Source organism: Cnephaeus nilssonii (assembly GCF_951640355.1).
Source record: "Cnephaeus nilssonii genome assembly, chromosome: 7".
NCBI classification, from domain to species: domain Eukaryota; kingdom Metazoa; phylum Chordata; class Mammalia; order Chiroptera; family Vespertilionidae; genus Cnephaeus; species Cnephaeus nilssonii.
The window spans coordinates 22,241,555-22,269,524 of NC_137078.1; the positions used below are offsets into that span (position 1 = coordinate 22,241,555).

The 27,970-nt window shown below is 40.4% G+C and overlaps 1 protein-coding gene across 2 annotated transcripts; it reads right to left on the minus strand.

The window, feature by feature from the left end:
* Positions 1–27,741, minus strand: MCUR1 (mitochondrial calcium uniporter regulator 1). 2 transcript variants are annotated; one of them, XM_079776591.1, is made up of 9 exons: positions 27,199–27,741; positions 19,006–19,125; positions 13,872–13,975; positions 11,469–11,570; positions 10,562–10,603; positions 9,696–9,767; positions 6,369–6,422; positions 4,193–4,307; positions 1–3,394 (listed from the first exon to the last, which is right to left on the minus strand). In XM_079776591.1, the coding sequence occupies exons 1-9, from the start codon at positions 27,617–27,619 to the stop codon at positions 3,339–3,341; spliced, it is 1,086 nt and encodes a 361-aa protein (XP_079632717.1). In that variant the 5' UTR covers positions 27,620–27,741; the 3' UTR covers positions 1–3,338. The 2 variants fall into 2 exon arrangements, with proteins under 2 accessions (XP_079632717.1, XP_079632718.1); XM_079776592.1 differs by lacking the exons at positions 1–3,394; positions 4,193–4,307 and adding an exon at positions 4,314–4,513.
* Positions 27,742–27,970: the final 229 nt, after the last annotated feature.

The following is a 27,970-nucleotide window of genomic DNA, read 5'->3' on the forward strand; positions in this document are numbered from 1 at the left end:
TTCTTATAATACTTCAGTGTTATATACAATGGGAAGGAATAACAATTGAAATGCAGTGTAGGCGAAATTCTAGTGTTCAGATTCAATTTGAACAAATAGAAAAGTGTGTTAGTCACACAGAGAGAATTAAATATTTTATTTTAGATGATAAAAATGTTATACCCACTCTAATATATCATAAAGGATAACTGAATATTTGCATAAGTAATGAAAGGGTTAAGAAATTATTTGGGTTATAATCAGAGGAACATAATAAGCGTAAATCTGCAGAAGGGTATTTTCCAAATAAATTCCAATAAAAGGCTAAATATTCTCAAACATTTTATATATATTATTTCTGATTAACATGTTTTTCCTGTAGTGTCAGAAAAAACACAACAAATTTGGTAAATGTATAAGTCAGCTTTCTGAGTTCTCTAGTGCCATCTGTTTATCTGTTCAGAACACAGCACATGAGGGTAGGGGAAGAGAAACACTAGGGTGAGGGGAGAGGAATGCCTGATGCTGCTGACACAGTTAACTAACAAGCGGTGAGGCTGGAGGAGACCAGAACGAAGTGGACCATGTCACTGAGTGGGGCTGCGAAGGGAAAGCAGAGCTGAGCCCAAGAAAGTCCAGTCAGGATCATGTTTACAGTGGCTCAGGGTCTTGGTTTTTAATGTGTTCAGAGACAAATTCCATCAAGATGTGTGGTTTTCCGTCATCAAGCCTTTCTTCCTGAATTTGTGACTTCTCAACTGAGGCACTTGGCATACTTAAGGGAAAAAATGAATACATTCAGATTCAGTTTTGTCAGATATTAAGCTAGAAAACCAAAAAATTCGTGTTTCCTGTAAGAACTGCACACACAAACAGGTTTTGCTTATTAATGGGGCAGGTAAGAAGAGGAAGTGGAGTTTAGGTCTTTCAAAAAGACAAAGGGAGAGGAGACAGTAGGAATGCAGAGGAGCCCTTAGGAATGGAGCAATTAATACAAGGAAACAGTTTCCATCTGTGATGTTCTGCTTCAGGCAGCTGTACCTTAGGCACCTGTGCTTGAGAGGTATGCTTCAGGATCTACCTGTGGTTAATTTCCCGAGGGCTAGACACAGATTTTCTGAAGCCTTGCCAGGCATCTGCCCCCTTTCTGAGTGCGAATGCTTCATGTCCTAAAGTGATCTGAATCCTGCCAAGCCAAGCGGGCCCAGGAAGTTGTCGCATGTTGTCCCGTTATGGCATGCTTCCACTCTTCTGAATATCTGGGCCAGCAGTGGGAAGGGGACACCTGTATGTTTGGCTCATATGCGTTTCAAGTAGAATACACTTGACTAAATAAAGGGAACATCATCCCGCACCCTCCCAACCTCCACATCAGCACACAATCCCTCCATCAAAAGGAGAGCTCATTGTTCCCAAGGCGGAGGGGTAAGAGGCTGCTCTGTACTGCGTAAGACTCTACAGCAAAATCAACGGTCCAAATTAGGTGACAGGCTGATGCAGCCCACTATCAGCAGTAGGAATGTCATTTGGACCAGCAGTCGCCAACCGGTGGTCCGCAGATCGCTGGTGGTCCATGAGGTCCGAAAGGTTGGCGACCGCTGATCTGGACTACTTTTGGCAGGTGAAAGAATGCCACCCCACTGAATGTCACCTTAAAAATATTTTATCAGAATATAAGGCCACTTCACTGCTTGTAACCTGTACAAGTTAATGTTTGCTTTGAAACAGAATTACATACAATACTTGCTCCCTCGGGTGCTCTTTATTTTGGAGGAGTGTCCGTACTCCAAGCCTTTTCTATAAGCTCTACGAACCAAAGTTATGAAGTAGCTGCCAACGTGGTCTTAATGGGATGTCATTTCCTTGAGTCTTTACCACTTAAGGCAATTGCTAAATGTGCACCATTTTCTGGGGATCCTTCTCTGAAAGGGAATATATTGATAAAATATTTTATGGAGCAGTTAAGATGGTTTTAAATCTAGCTGAAAAGATTAAGTTGTTATTCACTTTGAAATGCAAAAGTACTTGATTGATTTTCTGACTTATTTGGAATTCAGAATCTTTGTGTTACACAAATGTTTTTAAAAAAAGGCAATGGCTTACACTTTCCGAAGTTTAGAAATGCCATCCACAGGACAATAGGTGACTTTTTTTTTACGTGTGGTTGGAACAGTGATAGTGGGTATTCATTCTACCAGTTTGGTCAGGTGGTCTCATCGTGGCTTCTCCACTGGACCAGATTATGTACGTCTGCCTGTGGAGGTCAGCAAAGATCCCACCAATGTCATCTGTTCTAAAATGCCCATTTTCTCCTACCTGCCAGTCATTCCAATAAGATGCCTTTGAGAAGGTGCTTTCTCAAAATAACCCATTTTATCTAGGAATTTATTTATTTTAAATATAGAGGTAAGGTAGATACGAGAATATTTTTAATAACCAAAGAAATCAACCTAAGTTCAGATGCTATCTGGCATGACAGTTTTCTAATTTTGAAAGCCTATGATCTGAGCTTGTAAGGAGTTATTCCTAAAAGTGAATACACTCTCTAAGTATCCAGATGCTGCCACAGACCGCCTCCCTTGTATAAAAGGCAGAAGGCGAGAAGGAAGCAGACCCCATCCCACACGCTGAAGGAGACGTCCACGCTGAGAATCAGCACGTTTTCCAGGCAGGCACAGTGGAGTATGAGCACAGCTCTCCCATCAGGAGGGAGGGGAAGAAGGGCCCAGGGAGAGAGGGAGGGAGAGAAGCCCACAAGTACAAGAGTCCCCATCACAATGACAACACCTCACAAGAGTTTCTAGTCAGAAGGCACATAAAAATACCCATAACAGTAAGTCACTGAGACAATGGAAATTGAAAGAAAAAACCCTCATTTGGATGTAAAGCACAGCTGTTTCATTAGGGATGCTGATGCTAATGTCAGGGCAGGTGAAGCGGATAAGGTGCTCTGGGTTTACTTTCAGTGATTCTTCAGCACTCAGTAAAGCCAACGTGCCTTTTAAACGGAAACCCCAAGTCCTCTGTGTGACAGAAGATTTACAATGGTAGTTACACAAGTATTTACTGTTGCTATGTCCCATAGGTTAGGCCGAGTTCACCGATCCAGCTGAGTGGAGTCTTCCGTGTTTTGTCCACCGCCACTCAGCATTATAAAGTCAGCCAAACAGAAACAAGTAAAGGAGAAATTATGAAATTCCTGACTTCTTTGCCTTGGTTATAGGTTCATAATTTGCATAAAATAAGTAATATGCTTTAAGTAAAAATAGGCATTAAAAGTTGAAACAAGGGGTAGGAGAGCACAACAATCTGGTATTCTCAAGGCAAAACAATAGAGATTTCTTTAAATATACACTTTATTATATCCACAGGCGATAAAATCCCAGAGCTACTGTTAGGCATGTAAATACAGACCCTGTAAGAAAAAATAGTTAAGCACAGTATTAGTTATTTTAATAGTGACTTGAGGGAACATCTCTTTATTAAGAAAACATATCCACCTATCTACCAAGGGGGAAAAACACACTAAGAAACTTCTTCACTGATGTGCCACATTCCATGAGACACCTGCCCATAAAAAAACCCCACACCTTGAAATCATCTTCTTCCAAGTACAAATGTATCCAATAATCAAGAGAACTTTCAATATGAGTTTAGAATCACAATGTCTGTGGTCACAGCATATGTAGATATACTGGAAGGGACACAGACTTAGTTTTATGAGCAAAATGTCACTTCTTAATACTATTGTAGCTTTAAAATATTGATGAACCCAACATACTAAATTTGAGTTAAAATAATGGCTAATTTTTTTGTACATGAAGCTTTATTCCCTGTTTTGTCTCAAAAATTGCAAATAACTCCTTATGAGGAAGGTCACCAATAGAAGCAGAAAGATCACAACTTAAAAGCTTTTCGTTCTATCTGTCCAATATTCCATCTTGAATTCCATTTAAAAATTTTTAAATAACTGTAATTCAATGATAGTATCTTATCAGATTTAAGATTACATTTTTACTTCTAAGAAAAAATTGCCAATTGTAATATGATACTGTCTATTGGAAATTATAAGAAGTTTGACAAATTCAGAGATATTAAAATATGAAAAAATGTGTTAGAATCAATGAAATGCAATATCTACCCAACTTATTTTATAAAATTTATTTATTTTATTTTCAGCTTGTTTCAATTACCTAGATGTAAAACAGCTTACCTGCTAAATATTTAATATTATCAAGCTTGTGTGACTCGAGCATGGTTTTGAGGCCAGCAACCTCAGTGTCTATCTTCCTGTCTGTCTGAGTGACGGCCCGATCTTGCTGGGCATGCTTTTAAAACAAAGAGATTTGCAGCATTATACCACTTGGGATATACCGTCCCCTCTGCTGTCAGTCCTGAGAGTTCCTGCCCACCCAGGTGCAGTCAAGGGGACCTGGGGTAAGATTAAGGAGACTTGGGCTTTAGTCTTAGTTCTACTATCCTCATGCTATGTTGCGTTGGTCAGGGCCTTTAATATACTTAGGCCTGTTTCTTTCTGTTTGAAAAAAGGAAGAAAAAAAAAAAAATACCATTAGTCCTGCCTCCACACAGGCTATTTAGAGAATCCAGTGTGATAATCTACGTAAAAAAGCTTTTGTACGTTATAATTGCTCTGCAAGTAATGTTAACATTATGAAGCCAGTCTGTTCTTAATGGCAATACGTATGTTCCGCTCTTCTGAGTTCCCCTTAATGAAAAGCATACAAAAATGCTTTAAAAAACGCCCTGACTGGTTTGGCTCAGTGGATAGAGCGTCAGCCTGCGGACTGAAAGGTCCCAGGTTCGATTCCGGTCAAGGGCATGTACCTTGGTTGCGGGCACATCCCCGGTGGGGGGTGTGCAGGAGGCAGCTGATCGATGTTTCTCTCTCATCGATGTTTCTAACTCTCTATCCCTCTCCCTTCCTCTCTGTAAAAAATCAATAAAATACCTTTAAAAAAAAATGAAATGAATCTTGGATAATTTAAAAGCAACAGTGCTTACCTTGACACTGTTTCTATTCACTTTTTTTAAAGTTTTCTTCTTTTATAGTTCAAATACCAAGTGTTTTATTATTATGAGGCTTGGCTATACCGAAGGCCTATTTTTGTGTTTTTTCCCCTCAAATATAACAGTCAAACTAGATACATAATTACCCCCAAAGGATGGTGAGTTTGGCTGATGTTATAAAGGGGTTGTCACACATCACTAATGCATCAAAGCACTAGAAATGCTTTACTAAAAATTCTAGGGCAGGTAAGTAGTGCCCTATAGAAAACAATTCAGGTAACAAATAAAAAAACAAGAGCCTGGATGAACAAAAAGTATTCCAGAGGAATATTCCAATATTCTCTCATGGAAGTCTCTTGTGGGTTTCAGAGGTCCCAAGTAATATAGGATGGAAAAGAAGTAAACGCATGCCATAAATTAAAAACATAATTTAAAAATCCATTCTTTATTATTCTTAAATCACTGAGATTTAAACTTTTATTATGATAATCAAGTATTTGGTTAAGTGCAAAAAAATCCTACGACACTCCACTTCCAGGTATATGCTAAAAAAAACTGAAAACAGGGACCCAGCAGATATTTGTATCCCCATGTTTACAGCGGCATCATTCACAACAGCCACCAGAGGAAGCAACCCAACTGTCCAGAGACAAGATAATCAAATGTGGTGTATCCACCTAATCACTGTTCAACTGTAAAAAGGACAGGATGGAGCTAGAGGACAGTATGCTAAATGAAAACAAGCCAGTCACAAAAGGACAAATACCGTATAATCCCACTCCTATGAGGTACCTACATTAGTCAAATTCATAGACAGAAAGTAGGATAGTGGTAGTCAGGGGCTGGGGGGCAGTTATTGTTTAATGGGGAGAATTTCAGTTTTTCAAGATGAAAAGAGTTCTGTATATGGATGGTAGTGATGGTTGCATAATAATGTGAACGTACTTAATAACATCCACTTAAAAATGGTTAAAATGGCCCTAACCGGTTTGGCTCAGTGGATAGAGCGTCGGCCTGCGGACTCAAGGGTCCCATGTTCAATTCCGGTCAAGGGCATGTACCTTGGTTGCGGGCACATACCGAGTAGAGAGTGTGCAGGAGGCAGCTCAGCGGATCGATGTTTCTCTCTCATCGATGTTTCTAACTCTCTATCCCTCTCCCTTCCTCTCTGTAAAAAAATCAATAAAATATATATATTTAAAAATGGTATTGTTTATGTGTATTTTACCACAATTTTAAAAATCCTATGATACTAAACCTGCACAGTTTCCTATAACACATCACTACAAGTAGCAGTAACCATGCACAGGATGAAGCAGAGATGAATAAAGTGACCAAGAAAAGTCGGTCTCATTTCTTACCAATGCCACCATTTCTGTCTTCATTTCCAGCAGCTTCCTTTCATTTAATGAATACTGAAACAAACATATCACATAGGTCAGATCCTGATTTCTTTCTTTCTCTCTCCTCCTCCACTAGTGTCTCAGATATTCTGGTCTTACTACTTCCAAGAATATGTAACACCAGAAACTGCCTCCAGCAGAAAGGAGCCTACGTGACCCTTTCTTTCCTTTAGATCTATTTTTTGAGGTTTCTTATTTATATTCACTCATCACTCCAGTATCTGGACTCCCTTTTGTCAGCCTTCACCTTTCTCTCTCTGTTTTTCTCTTTTCATTTCTTAGCTGTGGTGTCTCTAGGTCCCTCCCACTCCCATACCGGCACTCTGGGGACCAATTTAGATGGATGCGGAGTTATACGCTTTTTGGCTTTGACAGGATAGAGTTGAAAAAGTAGGGAATAATTCCAATAAAAATTGCCCCTGGGACTACAATAGCATTGCTTGTAAATAAAAAAAAAAAAAAAAGAAAGAAAAGAAAAAGAAGGAAGAAGAAGATGAAGAAGAAAAAGCCCCCAAACCTCAAACTAAGGACTAGTCATAGTACCAAATAATGCTCATCTCTGTCTTTAAATGCCAGGGCTTCAGACCAGGAGAGAGCTATGCATCTGATCACCACCACCAGGCAGGGGGGACTGGATTTTCTTCATACCTTCAAATTCTGGCCTTCAGTAAGTCAATATTGATTCAGCCACAAGAGAAAAGAAAAGCCTACATATCTTGATATTGCCATGATTTTTAAAATAAGTCCCATCTTTTTGTATCCCAAAACAGTTTACTTGCCATACTACATTTGAAACTGGCTGTAAATATCACCCCAGTTAATGTTATTGGCACAATATTACAACTTTATTAAACAAGGGAATGAGAGGGTCAAATAACTCATCTTCATCAATGCATGTTAAATACATACTAGCTGCATAATATTACGTTATTGTCCTGCACTTCAGAGTAATCTAAGTTTAGGATTACCAAGAACAACTTCTCAGCTAGGTCAGTAAATCATATAAACTCACTTTAATCCAGGCTCACATCCCATATTTCCCAATCTTCTAGGTATATTTCTTCCCAGCTTGGTTAACAACAGGCATCTTCTTAAATCAAGTGAATTCAGCCCTGGCCGGGTAGATCAGTTGGTTAGAGCACTGTCCCCATATGCCAAGGTTGCGGGTGTGATCCCCAGTAAGGGCATTTACAAGAATCAATCAATGTAGGCATAAATAAATGGAACAACAAATCTATGTTTCTCCCCTCCCTCTAAAATAAATAAACAAATAAACAAAATTTTTAACAAAGTGAATTCAGAAAATTTGTTAGGTACACAAACCATAAGACAAAGATAGCCAAAAGAGTTTCTCCTCTTCCAGATATAGTCATATGCTAGTGATCACTAAATATTTTAGTGTTACTAAGTGATTTAATCGTCATGGTTGAAAAACGTTTTAAGACTAGAAAGACAGGTAACAGGAACAGAATAATTATTTGATTTAACAAAGTTTAGCTTAACTATTGAATCCATATCCAGTTCCAAAATATAGTGAAACACTTGTTTGTGTTTCAATGTTAGTTTCATTTATCAGTGTAACATATTTTAGTTGAAAGCAAATTGTGAAAAATGAGAATACAACGAACAATTGTGAGTACTTGGTTTCTGCATGTGTATCCAATTCTATGTTAGTGAAAAATACTTTATATGCCCTTTCTCATTATGCCAAGAATAAAAAAGTTATCTTCCGAATGTTATTAAATTCAAATAAAGACTGAATAAGAAGATAGATGGGTTAAAAATCAGAGGCAACCCAACTCATAAAGATTAAAATATACAACTTATTGCCCCCATGTTCATAGCAGCATTTACAATACCAAGGTATGGAAGCAACCTAAGAGCCCACTGATGGGTGAATGGATAAAGAAAATTTGAGGTATATAGTATATATCTCAAATGAAATATTGTCATAAAAAAGAAGAAAATATTGCTATTGCAACAACATGGATGAACCTTGGGAGCATTATGCTAAGTGAACTAAGTCAGACAGAGAAACAAATACTGTATAATCTCACATGTGGAATCTGAAAAACACAAGAAACCTTGGGAGCTCAGAGATACTGAGAACAGATTAATGGTGGCCAGAGGTGAGGGATGGAGGGTGAGCAAAATGGGTGGAGTCAAAAGGTACAAATGTGCAGTTAAAAGATGAGTCCTGGGGATGTAATATACCACATGGCAACTGGAGTTAATAATACTGTGCTGTATATTAGAAAGTTGCTATGAGAGTTAATCTGAAAAGTTCTTATAACAAGAAAAAATTTCTTAACTATGTAATATGGTGATGGATATTAACTAGACTTACTGTGTTGATCATTTTGCAATATATACAAATGTCAAATCATTATGTTGTACACCTGAAACTAATATATGTCAATTACACCTCAGTTAAAAAAAAAGATTACTGCGAAAGCTCTGAGGGAAAAAATATCGTATTTATATGCATTATCTTTGAAAAAGCGAGGGCAACAGAGCTGTATTTCCAGTTTTCTTAGTTTATCTATTTGGTAACAAATGTGCAGCACTAACTTTCTTAATTAAAAGTTTCAATTTAACATAACTTACTCATTTAGAATTTGCATTTCAAAATAATACAGTAAAGTCATTACAATTTCTCTAAGAAAAAGACAAGAGGGAAATATTCTTTAAATCTTGAATTATGGTATAAAATTTAATATCATTTACTATCAAGTCAAGATTGAGTTTAATTTCTTTATTAATATCTAAGTGATACATAATTTAGTATCTCTGAAACAAAAAGGATTCAAACTTATTTGACCAATATTTTAATTTTAAAGGTTTTTTTGTGTGTGTGTGGTTGTTGTTTTGTTTTTTAGAGAGAGGAAGGCAGAAAGAGAGAGAGAGAGAGAGAGAGAGAGAAAGAAACATTGATTGGTTGCCTCCCATACACTCCCTGACCAGGGATCAAACCTGCAACCTAGGTATGTGCCCTGACCAGGAGTCAAATCACCACCTCTTCTGTGTATGGGACGATGCTCCAACCAACTGAGTAAGCCACATCGGCCAGGGCAACATTTTAATTTTAATGTTACTTATGAAAGCATCAGATTTAAGCCCTAATCCAAAATATAATTAAAATAAAGAAAAAAAACTGTGTCTTAATAATGATATACAGGTAAATATTTAATAGTACTTGTGACCTGTATATAAACTTAGACTTGACCAAGCATTCCATCCAGCAAAGAATTTAATTCATACTCTATTTTTAATAAGGGAACATACCAATTCTTTTACTCTGCTCTTTTCTAGATTGAAGTCTAATTTGGAGTCTGTTCGGACCTTGACCACTTCATCCTAGTAGGAGGGCAAACAACAAAGAAAGAAAAAAATCCAAAGTAAGAAATTCAAACCCACCGAGTGTGTGAAGCCTGTGGAAGCTGCCTCCACTCTTCTAGGTAAGGGGTCAGCCCAGGGGCTCAGAGCTGGGAACCAGTGATTGGGGAGACTCTGGCCAACCCACATCTGGAGTCAGCCCTGCCTTGGGACTTTCCAGTTATATACAGAAATAATTCCCTTTTATGTTTAAGAGTGAGTCACTGTTGTTTTTTATCTCAAACTTCCCAAGATAATATCCTGTGGGATTTATGATTAAAGCTGTTTCTTGGACAACTTTGGAAAGCAGAGATGGATTCATAGAAGTAAAATATTACATTCTTATTTAAATACAGCCTTCTTTATGACACTCATCAAAATATTTTCTTCTTTCACATCAATGTCCTTGCCATTTTAAAAAATCAAACTGACACAGTGCTAATCCTTTTAAAATCACATGTAATTCTCTAAAGACATGTGAGAACCCTTCAAAGAGAATATAAGGGTTCCACTTGGCTACTTTAGAGAATTTCTTATTTAAAAAGGACTTAATTCCTTCCAGAACACAATTTTCTTAATGAATCTGGTTACACACATCAGTAATTTATTCATTGGCTGTGTTTTTAGCTAAATCTTTCAATGTGTACCTTTGAGGCATATCACACAAACATTTAACATAGAATTAAGTTTTTAAGAACATATAAAGTATTTCTAACATTATATTTATTATTAAGCTTAGGTAATTATAAGGAAGCAAATAGGAATGAGGATCTTACCATTATTTGTTGTTTTAACTGATGTAGTTCAAGTTTTATTTTCTAAAAACACATTAAAAAGAAACAAATCAACAATATGTTTAGGTTAGAAGAAAAAGAAAACTTAGTAATAAACTAATATTAGAACAGGTACTTATGCACAAGGTCTTCCCTCATTCAATGCGAAGTTGCTACATTCAGAATACAACCTTAGCTGAAGAGTCTCCATAGGAGAAGTGATTACTTGTCATGCCAGGATGGTGCAATTTTTTTTTAACATACACATTTGCCTTCAGAGACCTTGCTTTATTGAATACCTCTTTTAAATTTTTTTTTTAACTAAATGCCCTCAAACAGCTGACTTGAAGAATAATTCTGGGAGTTTCAGACTTTATCGTTCTCTGGCAAAAGAAAGCATCTTTGCTAGAACGTTTCTTGCAAGACTAAGACTAACAAACTGGTAATAAATGAGCTTCCTTTATGGGATTCCGATAGGACTAACAACACAAAGAAGATGTAAAGACAGCATTTATTTAAACGCTGATCCCATGTCACACTTTAAGAAACTAAGGGCTATTTTATAGCTGCATTTATTCATAATAACCAAACACTGGAAATAATTCTAATATGCATAATAGTATATTCATATGATACCACAGACAATGAAAAATAATGACCTACTGCTGCAAGACACACTGAAGATCCCATCAGTTCAAGTTCTAGAATGGGCAAAACTAGTCAACGGTGACAGAATCCAAGACAATGGCCACCTCTGGGGTGCTGGTAATGTTCTACTCTGACTGGTACTGCACACTTTGTGACGATTCATCAAGATGTACTCTTACTTGTGCACTTCCGTTTATGTACATTATATCTCAATGTCTGAATATGAAGCATTTTATAAAGGTAAGTGGCTGTTTAGGTTTACCTCATTTTCTGCTCTGAGGGCTGAAAATTCACTCTTCTCCAAAATAATCATATCTTTTTTCACGTTAGAAATCTGAGACATTATTTGCTGAAGAGTGATCTCCTAGGAAAAGGAAAACAAAACATATAACCTCATGTAGTCTAGGAAGTCCACCTCCTATGGTTTCTACCTGGTATCATCTTAATGAGAAACTAGACGAATATGGACACAAGAAAAGAAGTTTCTCTCTTCCAAAATGAGAAAAGGAAAAGAATAAAAACTCAAGTCCAGTATCATCACCAAGTGGATTACAGTTAAAAGGGTGGCAGTCTGAGGACCACTGGCTCAAAAACACACTGCTATAATTTTGGCCACACCTCCATTTATTAAAGTACTAGCGGCCCGGTGCACGGAATTCATGCACTCAGGGGGAGGTCCCTCAGGTTGGCCTGTGCCCTCTTGCAGTCCAAGAGGCGTCGGGGGATGTCCAACTGACGGCTTAGGCCCACTCCCCACGTGAGCCTGGCTTCTGGCTGAGCGGTGCTCCCCTTGTGGGAGCACACTGACCACCAGGGGGCAGCTTTTGCATTGAGCGTCTGCCCCCTGGTGGTCAGTGCGCGTCATAGCGACCGGTCATTCCGCTGTCAGGCCGAAACCGGCACTCCAACATCCCCTGAGGGTCCTGGATTGTGAGAGGGCACAGGCCAGGCCAAGGGACACCACCGGTGCACGATCAGGGCTGGGGAGGGACGCAGGAGGTTGGCCAGCCAGAGAGGGACCGCGGGAGGGCTCCAGGGCATGTCCAGACTGTCTCGCTCAGTCCCGATCGGCCGGACCTCAGCAGCAAGCTAACCTACCGGTCGGAGCGTCTGCCCCCTGGTGGTCAGTGCACATCATAGTGAGTGGTTGAGCAACCTTAGCATATCATTAGCATATTATGCTTTGATTGGTTGAATGGAAGACCGGACGACTGGACATTTAACATATTAGGCTTTTATTATATAGGACTAGAGGCCCGGTGCATGAAATTCATGCACGGAGGGGGGTCTGTCCCTCAGCCCAGCCTGTACCCTCTCCAATCTGGGATCCCTCGAGGAATGTCCGACTGCCCAGTGGGATTGGGCCTAAATGGGCAGTTGGTTATCCCTCTCACAATCCAGGACTGCTGGCTCCCAACTGCTTGCCTGCCTGCCTGCCTTCCTGATTGCCCCTAACCGCTTCTGCCTGCCAGCCTGATCACCCCCTAACCACTCTGCTGCCAGCCTGATTGATGCCTAATTGCTCCCCTGCCAGCCTGTTTGCCCCCAACTTCCCTCCTCTGCCTGCCCGGTCACCCCTAACTGCCCTCCCCTGCAGGGTTGATCGCCTCCAACTTCCCTCCCTTGCAGGCCGGGTGCCTCCCAACTGCCCTCTCCTGCTGGCCATCTTGTGGTGGCCATCTTGTGTCCACATGGGGGCAGGATCTTTGACCACATGGGGGCAGCTATATTGTGTGTTGCAGTGATGACCAATCTGCATATTACTCTTTTATTAGATAGGATAGAGGCCTGGTGCAGGAGTGGGGGCCAGCTGGTTTGCCCTGAAGGGTGTCCCAGATAAGGGTGGGGGTTCCCTTGGGGCATGGGGCAGCCTGAGCAAGGGGCCTGTGGTGGTTTGCAGGCCAGCCACGCCCCCTGGCGACCCAAGCGGAGGCACTGGTATCTGGACTTTATTTACCTTCTACCAATTGAAACTTTGTAGCCTGGAGCGGAGCCAAGCCTCCTGCATGCTCCACCAGCAGCCATTTCTGTTTGAGTTAATTCACCTTCTATAATTGAAACTTTATAGCCTTAAGCAGAGGCCTGAGCCCGGCCAGGGTGTGCGGAAAGCTTTGCTTTCTCCGTTACCGCGGGCAACCCTGGCCTGGTCTCTCCAGCTCCGTGGCTGCCGCCATTCTGTTTGAATTTGTTTACCTTCTATAATTGAAACTTTGTAGCTTGAGTGGAGGCTTAGGCCTGTCAAGGGCAGGTGGAAAGCTTGTTTCCCTCTGTTGCCTAGGAAACCTTGCTCTCGGTGGCTGTAGCTATCTTGGTTCGGTTTATTTGCATACTCGCCCTGATTGGCTGGTGGGCGTGGCTTGGGTGTAGTGGAGGTATGGTCAATTTGCATATTTGTCTATTATTATATAGGATGGCGAACTGAAACAGTTTTCAAGCAGAGAGACTTTTCAAGCATAGTGAATTTCTAGCATAATGATTTGATTCTACAAAAGTTTACTAAATAGCTTTGAGTAAATACTTTTTATGCCACTGCAATAATTAGCCTCTCAACTATGATAAAAATTAACTACATGCTTTTCAATAGGACATTATCCAAAAACATATATTATAAGTGACATCTTCCCTTTAGATTTCAAATTTGCAAAAGTGCCCTGACAAAGCTAACCTGTTGCATCTTGGTGACCATGTCTTTGTAGATGATATCCATGTTGGCATCCGTGATCTTCACCAATGCTGATACAATGATTTCTGCTTGTTGAGTAGTAAACCCTAAGCAAACACACAAAGACAATCACACTCAGGAGACTCTAGTGTCAAAGGAAAGCCTTCGTAGAAAGGGAGACAACACAAAGTTATACATGGAGCAAATGTCTGAATTCGAGAAGCAGGTGGAAAGCGGATGAGGCAGGCGGATGAGGAGACTACAGTCACAGGCTATTATGTGTCTGTCATCTGGACAAGTATGACACATCTGAGTGTTTCCTCATGTGAAATGAGCATTTGGGCTAACTGCTCTCTAACGCCCTTCCGCACTGTCAAAAACCATGTTTTCATGCCGATACCGGTTTGGCTCAGTGGATAGAGCGTCGGCCTGCGGACTCAGGGGTCCCGGGTTCGATTCCGGTCGGGGGCATGTGCCTTGGTTGCGGGCACATCCCCAGTGGGGGGTGTGTAGGAGGCGGCCGATCGGTGTTTCTCTCTCATCGATGTTTCTAGCTCTCTGTCCCTCTCTCTTCCTCTCTGTAGAAAATCAATAAAATATATAAAAAACAAACAAAAAAAACCCCATGTTTTCAGAAAATGTCCAACAACATAGGGGATGCCTGTCATGCAAGGTCAAATGAAAAAAAGCAAGACTCAATATTATAGATACAATTTATCACTTTTGTGATTTAACAAAAATTCTAGATAATTTTTATTTTCTTCAATGTATGTGACTTCCTTGATTTTAAAATGTATATATTTAGCAAAAATAATTTACTTACATAGAAAAGCTCATTTGTTTTATATCTAGCATAAATCAAATTATTGACAATGGAAATTATAATTTTGCTGTTAATTAAATGTTCAAAGATAATGTTAAAATAAATTCTTTCGTTTTTCCTCCACAGTTCTCTTCAGTCACTAGTGATAGGGGCCCATACTGGAAAATATATATATATACTTTGATACTCAAGAAATGATGCTGAATTGAATTATATAAAGATTCAACTCAGTAGTATTACTGTTTTTAATAACTTTAGATAGTAATTTATATTTCACATTGGAAATGCTAATAAAATGTTTAAAACCAAGCCCCTGGAAAGTAATTCTTTCTATTAAATATGTCCATCTATAAGAATTTCAGAAGAATCTATTGATTCTCTCTTTTTTAATCCTCACCCGAGGATATTTTTCCATTGATTTTAGATAGAGTGGAAAAGAGAGAGAAAAAGGCAGAACTATCGTATGTGAAAGAAACACATCGATTGGTTGCCTCCTGCAACCAAGGTAACATGCCCTTGTCAGGAATCAAACCTGGGACCCTTTGGTCTGCAGGGTGACGCTCTCTCCACTGAGCCAAATTGGCTAGGGCTCTATTGATTCTTATAATTAATTAATGGCACATTTGTTTGAATAAAGTTATAGCTGATATAATATGGATGAGATTAAGCATGAGACCATAATAAAAAAAAACAAGGCACAGCCCAGGTGGTATGTGCCTCAGTGGTTGAGCACTGACCTATGAACCAAGATGTCACAGTTTGGTTCCCAGTCAGGGCACATGCCAGGGTTGAGTGCTCAATGCCCAGGAGGGGGTGTGCAGGAGGCAGCTGATCAATGTTTCTCATCATTGATGTTTCTATTTCTCTGTCTTTCTCCCTTTCTCTCTGATATAAGTAAAAAAATCTATTTATTTTTAATCCAATTAAAAAATGGGCAAAGGATCTAAATAGACACTTCTCCAAAGAGAACATACAGATGGTCAAGAGACATGAAAAAATGCTCAAAGTCACTGATCATCAGAGACATGCAAATAAAAATGACAATGAGGTATCACCTCACATCTGTCAGAATGGCTACCATCAACAAATGACAAGTGCTGGCGAGGATGCAGAGAAAAAGGAACCCTCGTGTACTGCTGGTGGGAATGCAGACTTGTGCAGCCACTGTGGAAAACAGTATGGAGTTTCCTCAAAAAATTAAAAATGCAATTCCCACTTGACCCAGTAATCCCACTTCTAGGAATATATCCCAAGAAATGAGAAACACCTATCAGAAAGAATATATGTACTCCTATGTTCACAGGAGCACAATTTATAATAGCTAAGATTTGGAAATAGCCTAAGTGCCCATCAGCAGATGAGTGGATTAAAAACTGTGGTACATCTATACCATGGAATACTATGCTGCTGTAAAAAAGAAAGAACTCTTATCATTTGCAACAGCATGGAGGGACAGTATCATGCTAAGTGAAATAAGTCAGTTCAGAAAAAGACAAGTACCACGTGATCGCACTCATATGTGGAATCTAAGTAACAAAATATACTGATGAACAGAGTGGATACAGAGACATGGAAGCATGGAACAGAGTGTGGAATCTTGGAGGGAAGGTGGGGAGGTTGGGTGGGTGGGAGGAACCAAAGACCTTGTATGCATATATGCATATGCATAACCCATGGCCACAGACAATAGGGTGCTGAAGGCCTGGAGTGGGGTGTCGGGGGGCAGGCTGAAGGAAGTCAATGGGGGATAAAGGGGGACATATGTAATACTTTAAACAATACAGAATAATTTTTAAAAAGAATGTTGATGGGGAAAAAAATAAAAAGCACTTAAAATAAAATAAAAATATATTAAACAACACAAAACAAGGCACAGACTTAAAGGCGACAAAAAAGACCTTCAAACATGAGGGTCCTAGCTGGTGTGGCTCAGAGCATCACCCCATACACTAAAAGGTGGCAAGTTCGATTCCCAGTCAGGGCACATACCCAGGTTACTGGTTGGGGCATGTGCAGGAGGCAACCAATAGGTGTTTCTCTCTCTCCCTTCCGCTCTAAAATCAATAAAGTTCTAAAAAACAATTTAAGAAAAGAAGATCAACTCCCTTTACTTCATCCAAAATCCTTTAGCTTTCAATGTGTAGATCATGCACATCTGGAAAAATAACACAAAAGGTTGACCCACCAAAGTGTTAAACTGGGATTCGGAATAGTTTTTCATGTTTCTTTTCTGTCTTCCTAATTTTTGAAAATAAACATGTCTTTTGCAATTTTTAAAACTTTAAGAAAAGTTCAGAGCTAAACATAATGAGATCTGGCAATTATGAAGAAAATAAAAATAGAGACTGGAAAATACTTTCGTTGATAATAAAAAGCAAATAAACTCCAAAGCCTTAAAATTTAACAAGCACCTGTGGAAGGTGAAAGGGAATAAGGAAAAGCAGAAGCCTGGAAACCTGCTGAGTTATCAGATACAAATTATTTTTTGTAGGAATGAGAGAACTAGACACATCAGGGTTAGTGAGATTATAGGCAAAGCAAGTTTTATTAATCGGGAGACATAACTGAAGAAAAAAGGATAAAGGAGGGAATATTCCTTGAAGGGTTCTTCCTGGCCTCACCCTAACCCAGACAACTTACACATCCATCACTGATCTCAGCATGGTCATACCCTACACACACTTCAGTGGGGTCTTCCCATCGCTGGTCTTGAAATATGCAAATATTCATGGGCCAAGGTTTGAAACCAAGAAAAGCAGAAAGTACATATACCAAAACATCATATTTTTAACATATGCAATTTCTGTCTAAGTAAACAAATTTTGAAAGAGGGAGAGGGGCAATAAATCCCACCTCTCGTTGGGAGGAAGGATTGGTGGCCATCTAGAGTCCACTGCAGTTACCTTGCATTGTTCCACGTAACAAAATCACCGATGCTCCCTTAATGCCATCAAATACCTAGTGGATACTGAAATGTCCCCATTGTCTCTAATATCTCTTTTTACAATTGGTTACTTTGAATACAAACACAAAGCCCCCTGCCCAAAAAAATAGAATAAGAAAAAAACTAGGAAGACTGCTGTTCATCAAGATAATTTTAGATGGTCCTCTTCTCACTTCCACTTTTCTTTTTGGCCAATCAATGAAAGAAGTTTTCGGTGAAAACGGCCTATTATTTCAAGTTTGAGAAGAAAATGGTTGCCAAAATTATTATACAGCATTTGACATTTTTTCCAGAGTACACTTAAGTACATTATTTCATTTAATATTTAAAAGGCTCTTTGGGAAAAAAAATAGAGAAAAAAAAGTAAAAGGTTCTTTGGAGCCCAGCTGGTGTGGCTCAGTGGTTGAGCCCACGCACCAAGAGGTCACGGGTTCAGGGCACATGCCCGGGTTGTGGGCTTGATCCCTGGTAGGGGGCATGCAGGAAGCAGCTGATCAATGTTTCTCTCTCATAGATGTTTCCAACTCTCTTTAAAATCACTTAAAAACATATATTTTTTAAAAAGGTTCTTTGGAATTCTTATTATGCCCAAGCCATCAGAGCTTCTAACTGCCCATAGAAACACAATTCATTCCATCACCTTGACCTGGGCATGTGTAGTACATCTACAGAGGGCAGCTTTTCACATTCAATCATGCACACTGGGTAAATAACTATACAATAAAGTAAAAGCACATATATTTATTTCCAAGGCATAACCTATGATATATGAGTTTCTGATTTTGAGAATATATGTGTCACAGTACTGGTGTATTTGTCTTGATAAGATTAAATATAAGAATGTTATCTATATATTAAGTGCACTTTCAACAAAATTCAGAGCAATCTTTTACATTAATGAACGCAAGAGCAGTAAGGGAAAATGTTAGATGGAATATTTTTTAAAAAGAACACAATGTGTTGATATCAATAACTACTGCTCAGCAACATTTTAATTTCATAAAAATTGTAAAAGCACACAAGATGCAGTAATAAAACATCACTTTTGTGCTTCAGATAGTCATCATAAGAACCACTCCTGAGTTTTGCTGACTTGTGTCTAACTTTTTATCTTTAACGCTGTACTTCTGGAGTGATGTTAAAAGAATATGCTTCACTTGGACAGACTGTGTGAGAAAATTTCTATTGTACTGATGAAGCAAAAATGTCCTTCAACAGAAAATGAGGACTTAAGAAATGGAGACTGACCAAAAGATTACTTGTAGATTTAAAAGTCAAAGAGAAATAAGAGAAATTAGATGAAACCATAAGAGAAGTCATAATTTATTGTGTTCTTCTATGGCACTGAGTGACCAAAGAAAGAGGATTACCATTTTCTTCGAGTAAACACACTAAGGCATGGGTGTCAAAGTAGAGCTTCCTACTCCCAGAGGAGGTGAAATCTCCGCGTTTGTGCTTCAACTGTAGGCACCCAGCAGAGAGGCTTAGCTCTAGAACAGAAAGGACAATAAAGTTCAAAACAGACATAATGGTAAACAAAAGCAACTCAGCAACATGAAAAAATCAGTCATACCTCAAAAGCCTGTTTGTTTTTTCATGAGAGCTTTATTGAGCTATAATTCACATACTACTATACAACTCACCCATTTCAAGTATACAATTTGATTGTTTTTATTATATAATAGAGACCTAGTGCACGAATTCGTGCATGGGAGGGGTCCCTCAGCCTGGCCTGCGATTGGGGCCAATCGGGCCATCTCGCCCAGTCCCGATCTGGGCCAGCCAGCTTGGGGGAGTGACTGTGGGAGGTTGGCCCGCTGCGGGAGGTTGACTGTGGGAGCATACTGACCGGTCAACCGATTGTTCGGTCATAACGGTCACTTAGGCTTTTATATATATAGATACAGAGTTATGCAAGCATCCCCACAATCAACTTTAAAACACTGTCATCATCCCCCAAAGAAGCCCTATACCCAAACTCCCAACACCCCCACTCCCAGGCAAACACTGATTTACTTTCTGTCTCCGTGGATTTGCCTACTCTGGATACTGCATATGAACAGAATCATAAGATATGTGGTATTCTATACTGGTTTCTTTCACCTAGCATGGTGTTTTCAAAGTTCATTCACCTTGTAGTATGTGTCAGTACTATGTTTCTTTTTATTGTCAAACACTATTCCATTGTATAAATATACCAATTTTATTTAACCTATTCATTAGTTGAAGGACACTTGAGTTGTTTCTTCTTGGCTATTGTGAATGCTGCTGCTATGAACATTGGTATATAAGTTTTTGTGTAAACTTGTTTTCAGTTCTCTTGGGTACATATTTAGGAGTGGAGCTGCTACACCATACAGTAACTTTGTTAAACCTTCTGAGGTTATGCCAGACTGTTTTCCAAAGTGGCTGCACCTTTTCACATTCCCAACAGCCATGTATGAGGGTTCCAATTTCTACACATCCTCAACACTTGACATTATCTTTTTTATTATAGTCATCTTAGCGGGTGTAAAGTGGTATCTCATTGTAGTTTTGATTTGCATTTCCCTAATGGCTAATGATGTTGAGCATATTTCAATGTGCTTATTGGACATTTGTATATTTTCTTTGGAGAAATTTCTATTCAGACCCTTTGCCTATTAAAAAAATTGGGTTATCTTTTTTATTGCTGAGTTGTAAGAGTTCTTTATATATTTTAGATACATGTTCCGTATTATATATATGATTTCATATATTCTCTCCCATTCTGTGAGCTGTCTTTCACTTTCTTTGTAGTGCTTTTTAAAGCACAAAAGTTTTATGTTAATGATGCCCAATTTATTTTTTTTTTCTTTTCTTTTTTTTTTGGCCATGCTAATCTTCTCTGTATCGTCCCAATTTTAGTATATGTGCTGCCGAAGCGAGCACTATTTTTTTTTTCTTTTTGTTCCTTGTGCTTTTGGTGTCATATCTAAGAAACTATTAGTTAATTCAAGTACACAAAGATTTACATCTATGTTTCCTTCTAATTATTTTACAATTTTAGCTCTTACATTTAGGTCTCTGATCCATTTGAGTTAATATCTGTATATGTTGTGAGATGGGAGTTCAACTTCATTCTTTTGAACGATGTGGGTGTCCAGTTGTCCCAGCACTATTTTCTCCCTTAAATTGTCCTGTGACTCTGGTAAAAAAAAAAAATCAATGGACTATAATGTGAGGGCTTATCTCTGGGTCTTCCATTCTATCCCACTGATCTATACTAGAATGTCTGTTCTTATGCCAGTGCCACATTTTCTTGATTACTGTGTAGTAAGTTTCAACATCAGGAAGTGAATCCTCTAACTCTGTTCTTTTTCAAGACTGCTTTTGGCTATTCTGAGTCCCTTGCATTTCCATATGAATTTTAGGGTCAGTTTTTCAATTTCTGCAAAGAAGGCACCTGGAACTTTGATAGAAATTGTGTTAAATCTGTAGATAAATTTGGGGGAGTACTGACATCTTAACAATATTAAAGTCTTCCAATCCACAGCCCATGGAATGTTTTTCTATTTATTTATGTCTTTAATTTCTTTAATAATGTTATATAGGTTTCAGAGTACAAATTTTATGTTCTTTTGTTAAATTTAGCACTAAGTGTTTTATTCTTTTTGATGCTACTATAAAGGGAATTCTTTTTTAGATTTTTCAGATTGTTCCTTGCTAGTGTATAGAAATAAAACTGATTTTTGTATATTTTAAAAATATATTGACCTTGTATCTTGCTGAACTTATTAGCTCCAATCGTTTTTTAGTGAATTCCTTAGAGTTTTCTATGTACAAGGTCGTCACCTGTGATTTACTTCTTCCTTTACAATCAATGCTTTTACATTTTCTTGCCTAACTGCCCTGGTTAGAAATTCTAGTACAATGTTAAATGGAATGATGAGAGCAGACATCCTTGCTCCTGACCTTAGAGGGGAAGCATTCTGTCTTTCCCCATTAAGTATGCTAGCCATGGGTTTTTCACAGATGCCCTTTATCAGGTGAGGCAGTTCCCTCCTAGTCCTAATTTGTCAAGTGGTCTTTTTCTTTTTAAATCATGAAGGGGTGCTAAATTTTTTCAAATTCCTTTTCTTTGTCTTTTGAAATGGTCATGTGGTTTCTCTCCTTTATTTGGTTAATAAGGTGCATTACATAAATTGATTTTCAGATACAAAATGAACTTGGTATTCTTGAGACAAAACCCCATCTGGTCATGATGTATACTCCTGCTATGTATTGCCAGATTTGGTCTGCTAGTATATATTTTTTTAAATCCTTATTTACAAGAGACATTGATCTGTCATTTTCTTTCCCTGTGATGTCTTTGCAAAAGCCCGTTTTTGGAGAGATGAATTCTAACAATTTGTATATTACCATTTTTACGAATTTCTGTGCACCTAACCACAGATCCAACCCATTTTGTATACTTATTTCAAGGTGCTCATTTGAAGGAGGTGGCATAGTAATGGCTTCCTGGCTTTTGTATTTCATGAACCACAATAATAGTTTTGTTGTTTTTTTTAATGGAACAATTGCAGTGTCAATTTATAATTTTGCCAAAAAGGACATTTACGTAATAGCTCCTTACTATTATAATCATACTAAAAAAGACATTTTGATAGCAAAGGAAAAAAAACACACAGATGGACAACATAAAATAAAAATCCTTCATTAAATGTAATAAACACAGATATGTAATTCTTGCTACATATTTGTTCTTACTTTTCAGTGATGCCAGGTGTTGTAGAAGAGTGGTAGAAGAGAGAACAGTCATCTACTAACTCAAAGTTCAAAGTTTTCTCAGTAGATCTCCTAAATGACCAGAAAGATACTTCAGCTAATCAACTCCTATTCTCAGCCTTACACACTCTAACAGAAATTGCAAAGTAAGCAAAAAGATGACATGGACAGCACCCCACGGATCTGATTCTTCTCTGTAAGCCTAGAACAGTGGTTCCCAACTTACTGGAGACTTGGAATGAGTATGATTGCTGTGGTCATAGTCAGCATCAAGTAAGATCAAGAGATCCAATAATCACTCTGTAGCACAGAGTTTGCAGACTGACAAAATATAAAATGCAACAATTGTCTATCTGTGTTTAATGGTTAAAAGGGGCCCTTAGATTCAAAGAATCACTAGCCAGCCTATACTATAAAGTCCTTAGCAAAGCACACAAAGCCTGTGCCAATTTGGCCCCCACTTACCTTTTCCGCTTTCTTCTAGCCACCTAAGCTATTCTGTTTCCTGAACTTTCTTTCATACTTTGGTATCCCATCCTGAAGCTTGGTTTGCTCCCCTTTCTCAACTGGTAAATTTTAAGCACCTTCTTTACCCCCCCTTCATTTAATCTGACAACTTCCTAAGTCTTCATTATGTTCTGGTTATGATTGTACAGTGTATAGTTCTCTCTGCCAACCCCACCCAGGTCAGGGAGCAGCCTTTACTGCGCCCTTATCTCTGTTCTCAGCTCAGTACAGATGGCTCTATCACAGCACTTGTTCTACTGCTTCCATATCTGTGTCATCGGTTAGTCCACAACCCCAAGAGCAGCCAATCTTAGTCATTTTTGTATTGTCAGCATCTAGCAGAGGGCCTGCCATACTGCAGGCCAACAACATTATTAAAAACAAACATTCAGTTGTATGATTTCTAAGATCTGGATCGTGAGACTGTCTAGAAAGAAAATTTGAGATCAACTCCTTTCTCCTCTTAACCTATCGTCTTCCCTTTTTACATAAACAAGTACCTCTTTTTTGTTCCCTTTTTTTCTATTTTTAAAGGGAGGTGGAGAATCACACCGTGACTCTGAAGGTCCACTCAGAAATGACACCTACCCCTTCTATTCATATTTCATTGGCCAAATCAAGTCACAAAGATGGGAAGGAGAACCCAAAACATTCAGTGGACAGCTCGACGTTACCCCTTTTCTTAATCATCTTGTATCATAGACCCCACCCTGCTTTAATGCTCTTCATTGCACTGCTCCCTACTGGATATTATATTTACTTGTTTATTGTTTGCCATCTCCTCCTAGATCTAAAGCTCTGCAAGGTCAGGGTGTGCCTGGTTTTGTTCACTATGTACCTGCAGCACTAAGGACAGTGCTTGGTATACAATAGGCACTCAAATAACTTGTAGTCACATTGGTCAGTAGTAACACGAACAGTTAATATCTAAAGGTACTTACCATGTGCCCCACAATGTGCTAAATGTGCTGTTCATGCAGTAACTCACTTGATCCTCAGCTCAATCCTATGTGGGATATAGGTCTATTATGACCTCATTTTCCATACAAGAAATATAAGACTCTGGGAGGTTGAGACACTTGCCCAAAGTCACACTGCCAGTGAGTGGGCTCAGCCAGTCTTTTGACCTCTGAGAAGCCCTGCTGGGCCCAGCCACTTATGATTAGGGGGCAGAGTCAGAATGTCTATGCACGCAGCTGAGTGTCCACCACATGTGGGGACAGGGCTTGGGAGCCTGCTCAGAAGACAGAGTAACAATGGCAAAAATAATAAGGTTGTCACCAAATATTAGGTGACAGATACCTTGCTGAAGGAGGCACATCTGATTATATGCTCACAAAAATCACAGGAGCAAGTGTTGCTCTTTGCCTCTGGTCTTCCTTTTTCACATAAATGAGTATCTCTTTTTTCATTCTTTATCTCCAGTCCTGGACAAAAAGTGGTCTCATGAGAAGAGAACCTGAATATCTGCTGACACAAAACAGACCTAGCTCTAAAAACACTGGGTGGGTGAATGAATGAATGCACCTCTCAAGGGGCTCTCTACAGGCCACCCCATCCATCATAGAACTGTTCAGGACTGTAATGGGTTAGGGAGCTTGAAAACATTGGAGTCTAGAAGCTGGCTTATGAAGAGTGACGGGATTAGTCTACTCCCCATTTCCTTGTTTCTAATAACAAAATAATATGCCGCCCCCCCCCCAATAAAACAAAGCATCATTACTATTTTCTAAGCAAGAGCCGATTCCAACTTAGATACTGCCAATTTTTTTTTCCAAAAAAGTATTGGAATTTATTTCAATTGCAAGCTTATTTCAAAAAAATATTGTCATCTGAGAAGTGGAGAAAAGAGCTGGCCACTTCCCAGTTGGCCGTCCAACCCCAGCTGACAGAAGGTGAATGCCAGTTTGCTTTCTGTCAAAGGGTAACAGCAATACTCAGACATCCAGAACACCTCTGACTCACTTTTCCTCTTTTATTGTGATAACAAAACAGGGCCCAAGAACTATAAATTACTACTTATAACCAGGAAGCAAGTAAACTGAGCTATGTTAAAGTGTAATATGAAATTCTCCTTTGGGGGACCTTCAGTATATCAAAAGGATATTAAAAAACACACAAAAGAAGCCCAAAGTTACCCTTGACCAGAGGAGGGAACCAAGTACAAATTTCCTACCTGTAATATCCTTAAGTCTAAGTAGCCCTACTTAGAACCTTTGGCACCAAACAAACCATTAGGCTGAAGACAAAGGAACAAAACTCTCCTTTACTCATGGGCAATGGGCATACATGATTCCTTAACTGTCTTGGCTGTGTTTCCCCACAGTATTTAAGAATCCATCCACACTGTGAAGAATGACATAATCTGAGACTAAAACAACATTACTACCTTGCTCGTCAGAAAACTGATGAGAAAGAACACTCTCTCCTTTGCCCCATAATCTTGCGTTTTTAGAGGAAAATAAATCACAAGTTTCCAGCTTGTCAAAAAAGAGCACCAAAAGGCAAAGTACAGAAATAAAGTTCAAAGCCATCTCTAACTCAAAATCACTGCAGGACACTGACAGAGTTCATTCACTACTCATTCGCCAACCTCTGTAGGCCAAGCTTGGTTCACTTTGTTGCTCTACCAATCAGTTTCTTCCCCAGCCAAAGGTATTCTTAAATTTTAGATGCAGCCAACATTTACTGGGTGTTTCTATTGGGGGAGGTGGGTGTGGGGGCTACCAGAGTGGTTACTGATGGAAAAGTATAGTCTCCCAAAGTGATATTTTGGCCAAGTGTGCTAATTAACATGACCCAAAATGATGACATTTTAATCAACAATTTGCTACCTAGCAAATTGAACCTGTTTAGATTGCCTTAATCTCATGTAGGGCAGGGACTGCTCTCATCCCCTTCAAGTATTTAGCCACCTTCTCAATGAAACCTATTCTGATGATGCTATTAAATTCGTAACTGGAGGCCCATCTCACTTCCTAACCCTTACCACCTCTATTTTTCCTATAGTATTTATCCATTATGTACATATAAATATCATATGTGCATATGTAAATTGTATATGTATACAAAAGTTATATCTATATCTATTTAAACATGTGTGTATCATCTCCTCTGCTAGAATTAAGCTCCAAGAAGTGTGGACGAAAGGGGCCACATGCTAACCTGACAAGTTCAGGGAAGGCCTGCATGGTGGTCTTGCAAACTCAAGAGACCTAAAGTAACCACAAAGGATGGTCTGAAATTAAACTTTAACTAAAAGCAATTATGGTGGGTAGTTGCGTCCTAGGCTGGTATCTTCACTGACAAGGTCAGCCTTTATCTTAACTGAGCCGATCTGTCTTTTTGCATCTATAAAACATACCCTTGAAATGTCTGGGTAACTTGTAACTTCCCTTTTTCTGGACCCCTTGAGGCACAACCTAATGTGCCTGGACTCCAGGACAGATACCACAAATTCCTTCACTGTTATGTTAATTGTTCCTGCACCCACCTGAGTATGTGTCTATCATTTTACCTTTTACCCTGCTTTGCTTTCTCCCGCCTCTCTAGTCTATCACCAATGGATTTCATGTAACCCACCTAGGTCCTTTTCCTTTGATTGCAATGTATAAATACAGATGTAGCCCGCCATTCTCTGGAGCATTATCTCAATTCGTTGAGGTCCTGCTTCCTAGCATATGTCAACAGTTTGGCTCAAATAAACTCACAAAAATTCTTTACAGGTTTCAATGTTGTTGTTTTTACGTTAACAGAAAGAAGGCGTTTTGTTGACTGATAGATCCCAAGTATCTAGGAAAGTACCAGGCACAGAATAGGAGCTAGTGCTTAATTGAAGGAAACAAGGAACCCATTAGAGTTTAAACTTAAATTGTAAAGCAGTCCCTTCATTTCCCAGAGCTCCGCTTCTCAAACGTGCAAGCCTTCCGCACACCCTTCATCAGAGGTGCTGGCAAAACAGCAACCTGTACGCTAGCGCCCACGTGGTAGCTCTGCACGGGAGCGTGCACAAACTCACTGCCCCCGCACGCACCACCTCCCCGCAGCCCATTTCAATTTTGCGCCCAAACCCTTGGGCAGGCATTCCGAGTAATTCAGGTCTTAGCTGGCCAAGTCCTGGATACCGAGGACCAGGAGGGCGGGGCCAGACAGGACTTCCTCCCCACGCCCTAGGAGCCTGGTGACCTCAAGTGACCCGACCTCTGGGTCTCCTGGCCTTCTCCCCGGGAGGTCAAAGCCAAAGCTCCTCCCCGCCCCGCTGTCCCAGCCGCACCGGGCGAGCCCCCTCTCCTCCGACCGCCTGACCCTACCTCTCCGGGTGGAAGCGAGGGCGGGCACTCGGCCATGGCACTGGTGGAGGGGGCCTGCGGCACAGGCGACGCCTGGGACGAGGCCGGGCTGGCACCTCCACGCGCAGCAGCGCCCGGCTGGGGGAGCCGCGGGCCCCAGGCGCGGGCGCTCCCGGTCTCCCAGCGGTCGGCGCGGGGCGGCGGCGGCCAGGCGCGGGACCGGCACCTGCACCAGGAGGAACAGCGCCGAGGCACGTGACGCGACGCGGGCCCCGGGGGCGCCGGGGCCCAGCGCCTCCAGACCTTCCGCGAGCGCGGACAGGCAGCGGCGCGCCGGAGCGCCGCCGGGGCTTCCGCAGCGACCGGCAAGTGAGAAGAGCAGAAACCGCCGGCGGTCCGGCGGGCGCTTCGGCCCCTCTCCCGAGACGGAGCCGCCGTCCATCCCGGAGGCTGTCACTGGCCCGGGCGCGCGCGCATGGCGTCCGCGCGCGGCGCCGGTCACGGGCGGCTCCGGCCCGACTCCGCTGGCAGGACGCTGTGCCGCGGCGCCGGGGGCCCTTTCAGCCGGGCGGGCGGGGCTCCGGGCGCGCGCCTGGGGCGGGCGGGGCGGGGCGGGGGGCGGGGCTGGTCTCCGTTTCCGCGCGGGAGGCGGGCCCCGCCCCGCTGAGTAAGGCAACCCAGGGAAGTGGGGTGGGGCTGCGGGCGTTCCTGGAACCAGAATGAGCCTGTGCGGCATGGTTTGCATATTTATTACACTGGTGTCCCCACCGAGAAATTGACCACGCTGGTGCCC

Coding starts and splice junctions, on each gene's coding strand:
- MCUR1 (XM_079776591.1), bottom strand. CDS start 27,619: ATGGACGGCGGCTCCGTCTCGGGAGAGGGGCCGAAGCGCCCGCCGGAC. Junction 13,976..19,005: donor GTGTTTACTCGAAGAAAATG/GTAATCCTCTTT, acceptor GTGTTTGCTTAG/GGTTTACTACTCAACAAGCA. Junction 6,423..9,695: donor AGAGCAGAGTAAAAGAATTG/GTATGTTCCCTT, acceptor TGTTTGTTTCAG/TATTCATTAAATGAAAGGAA.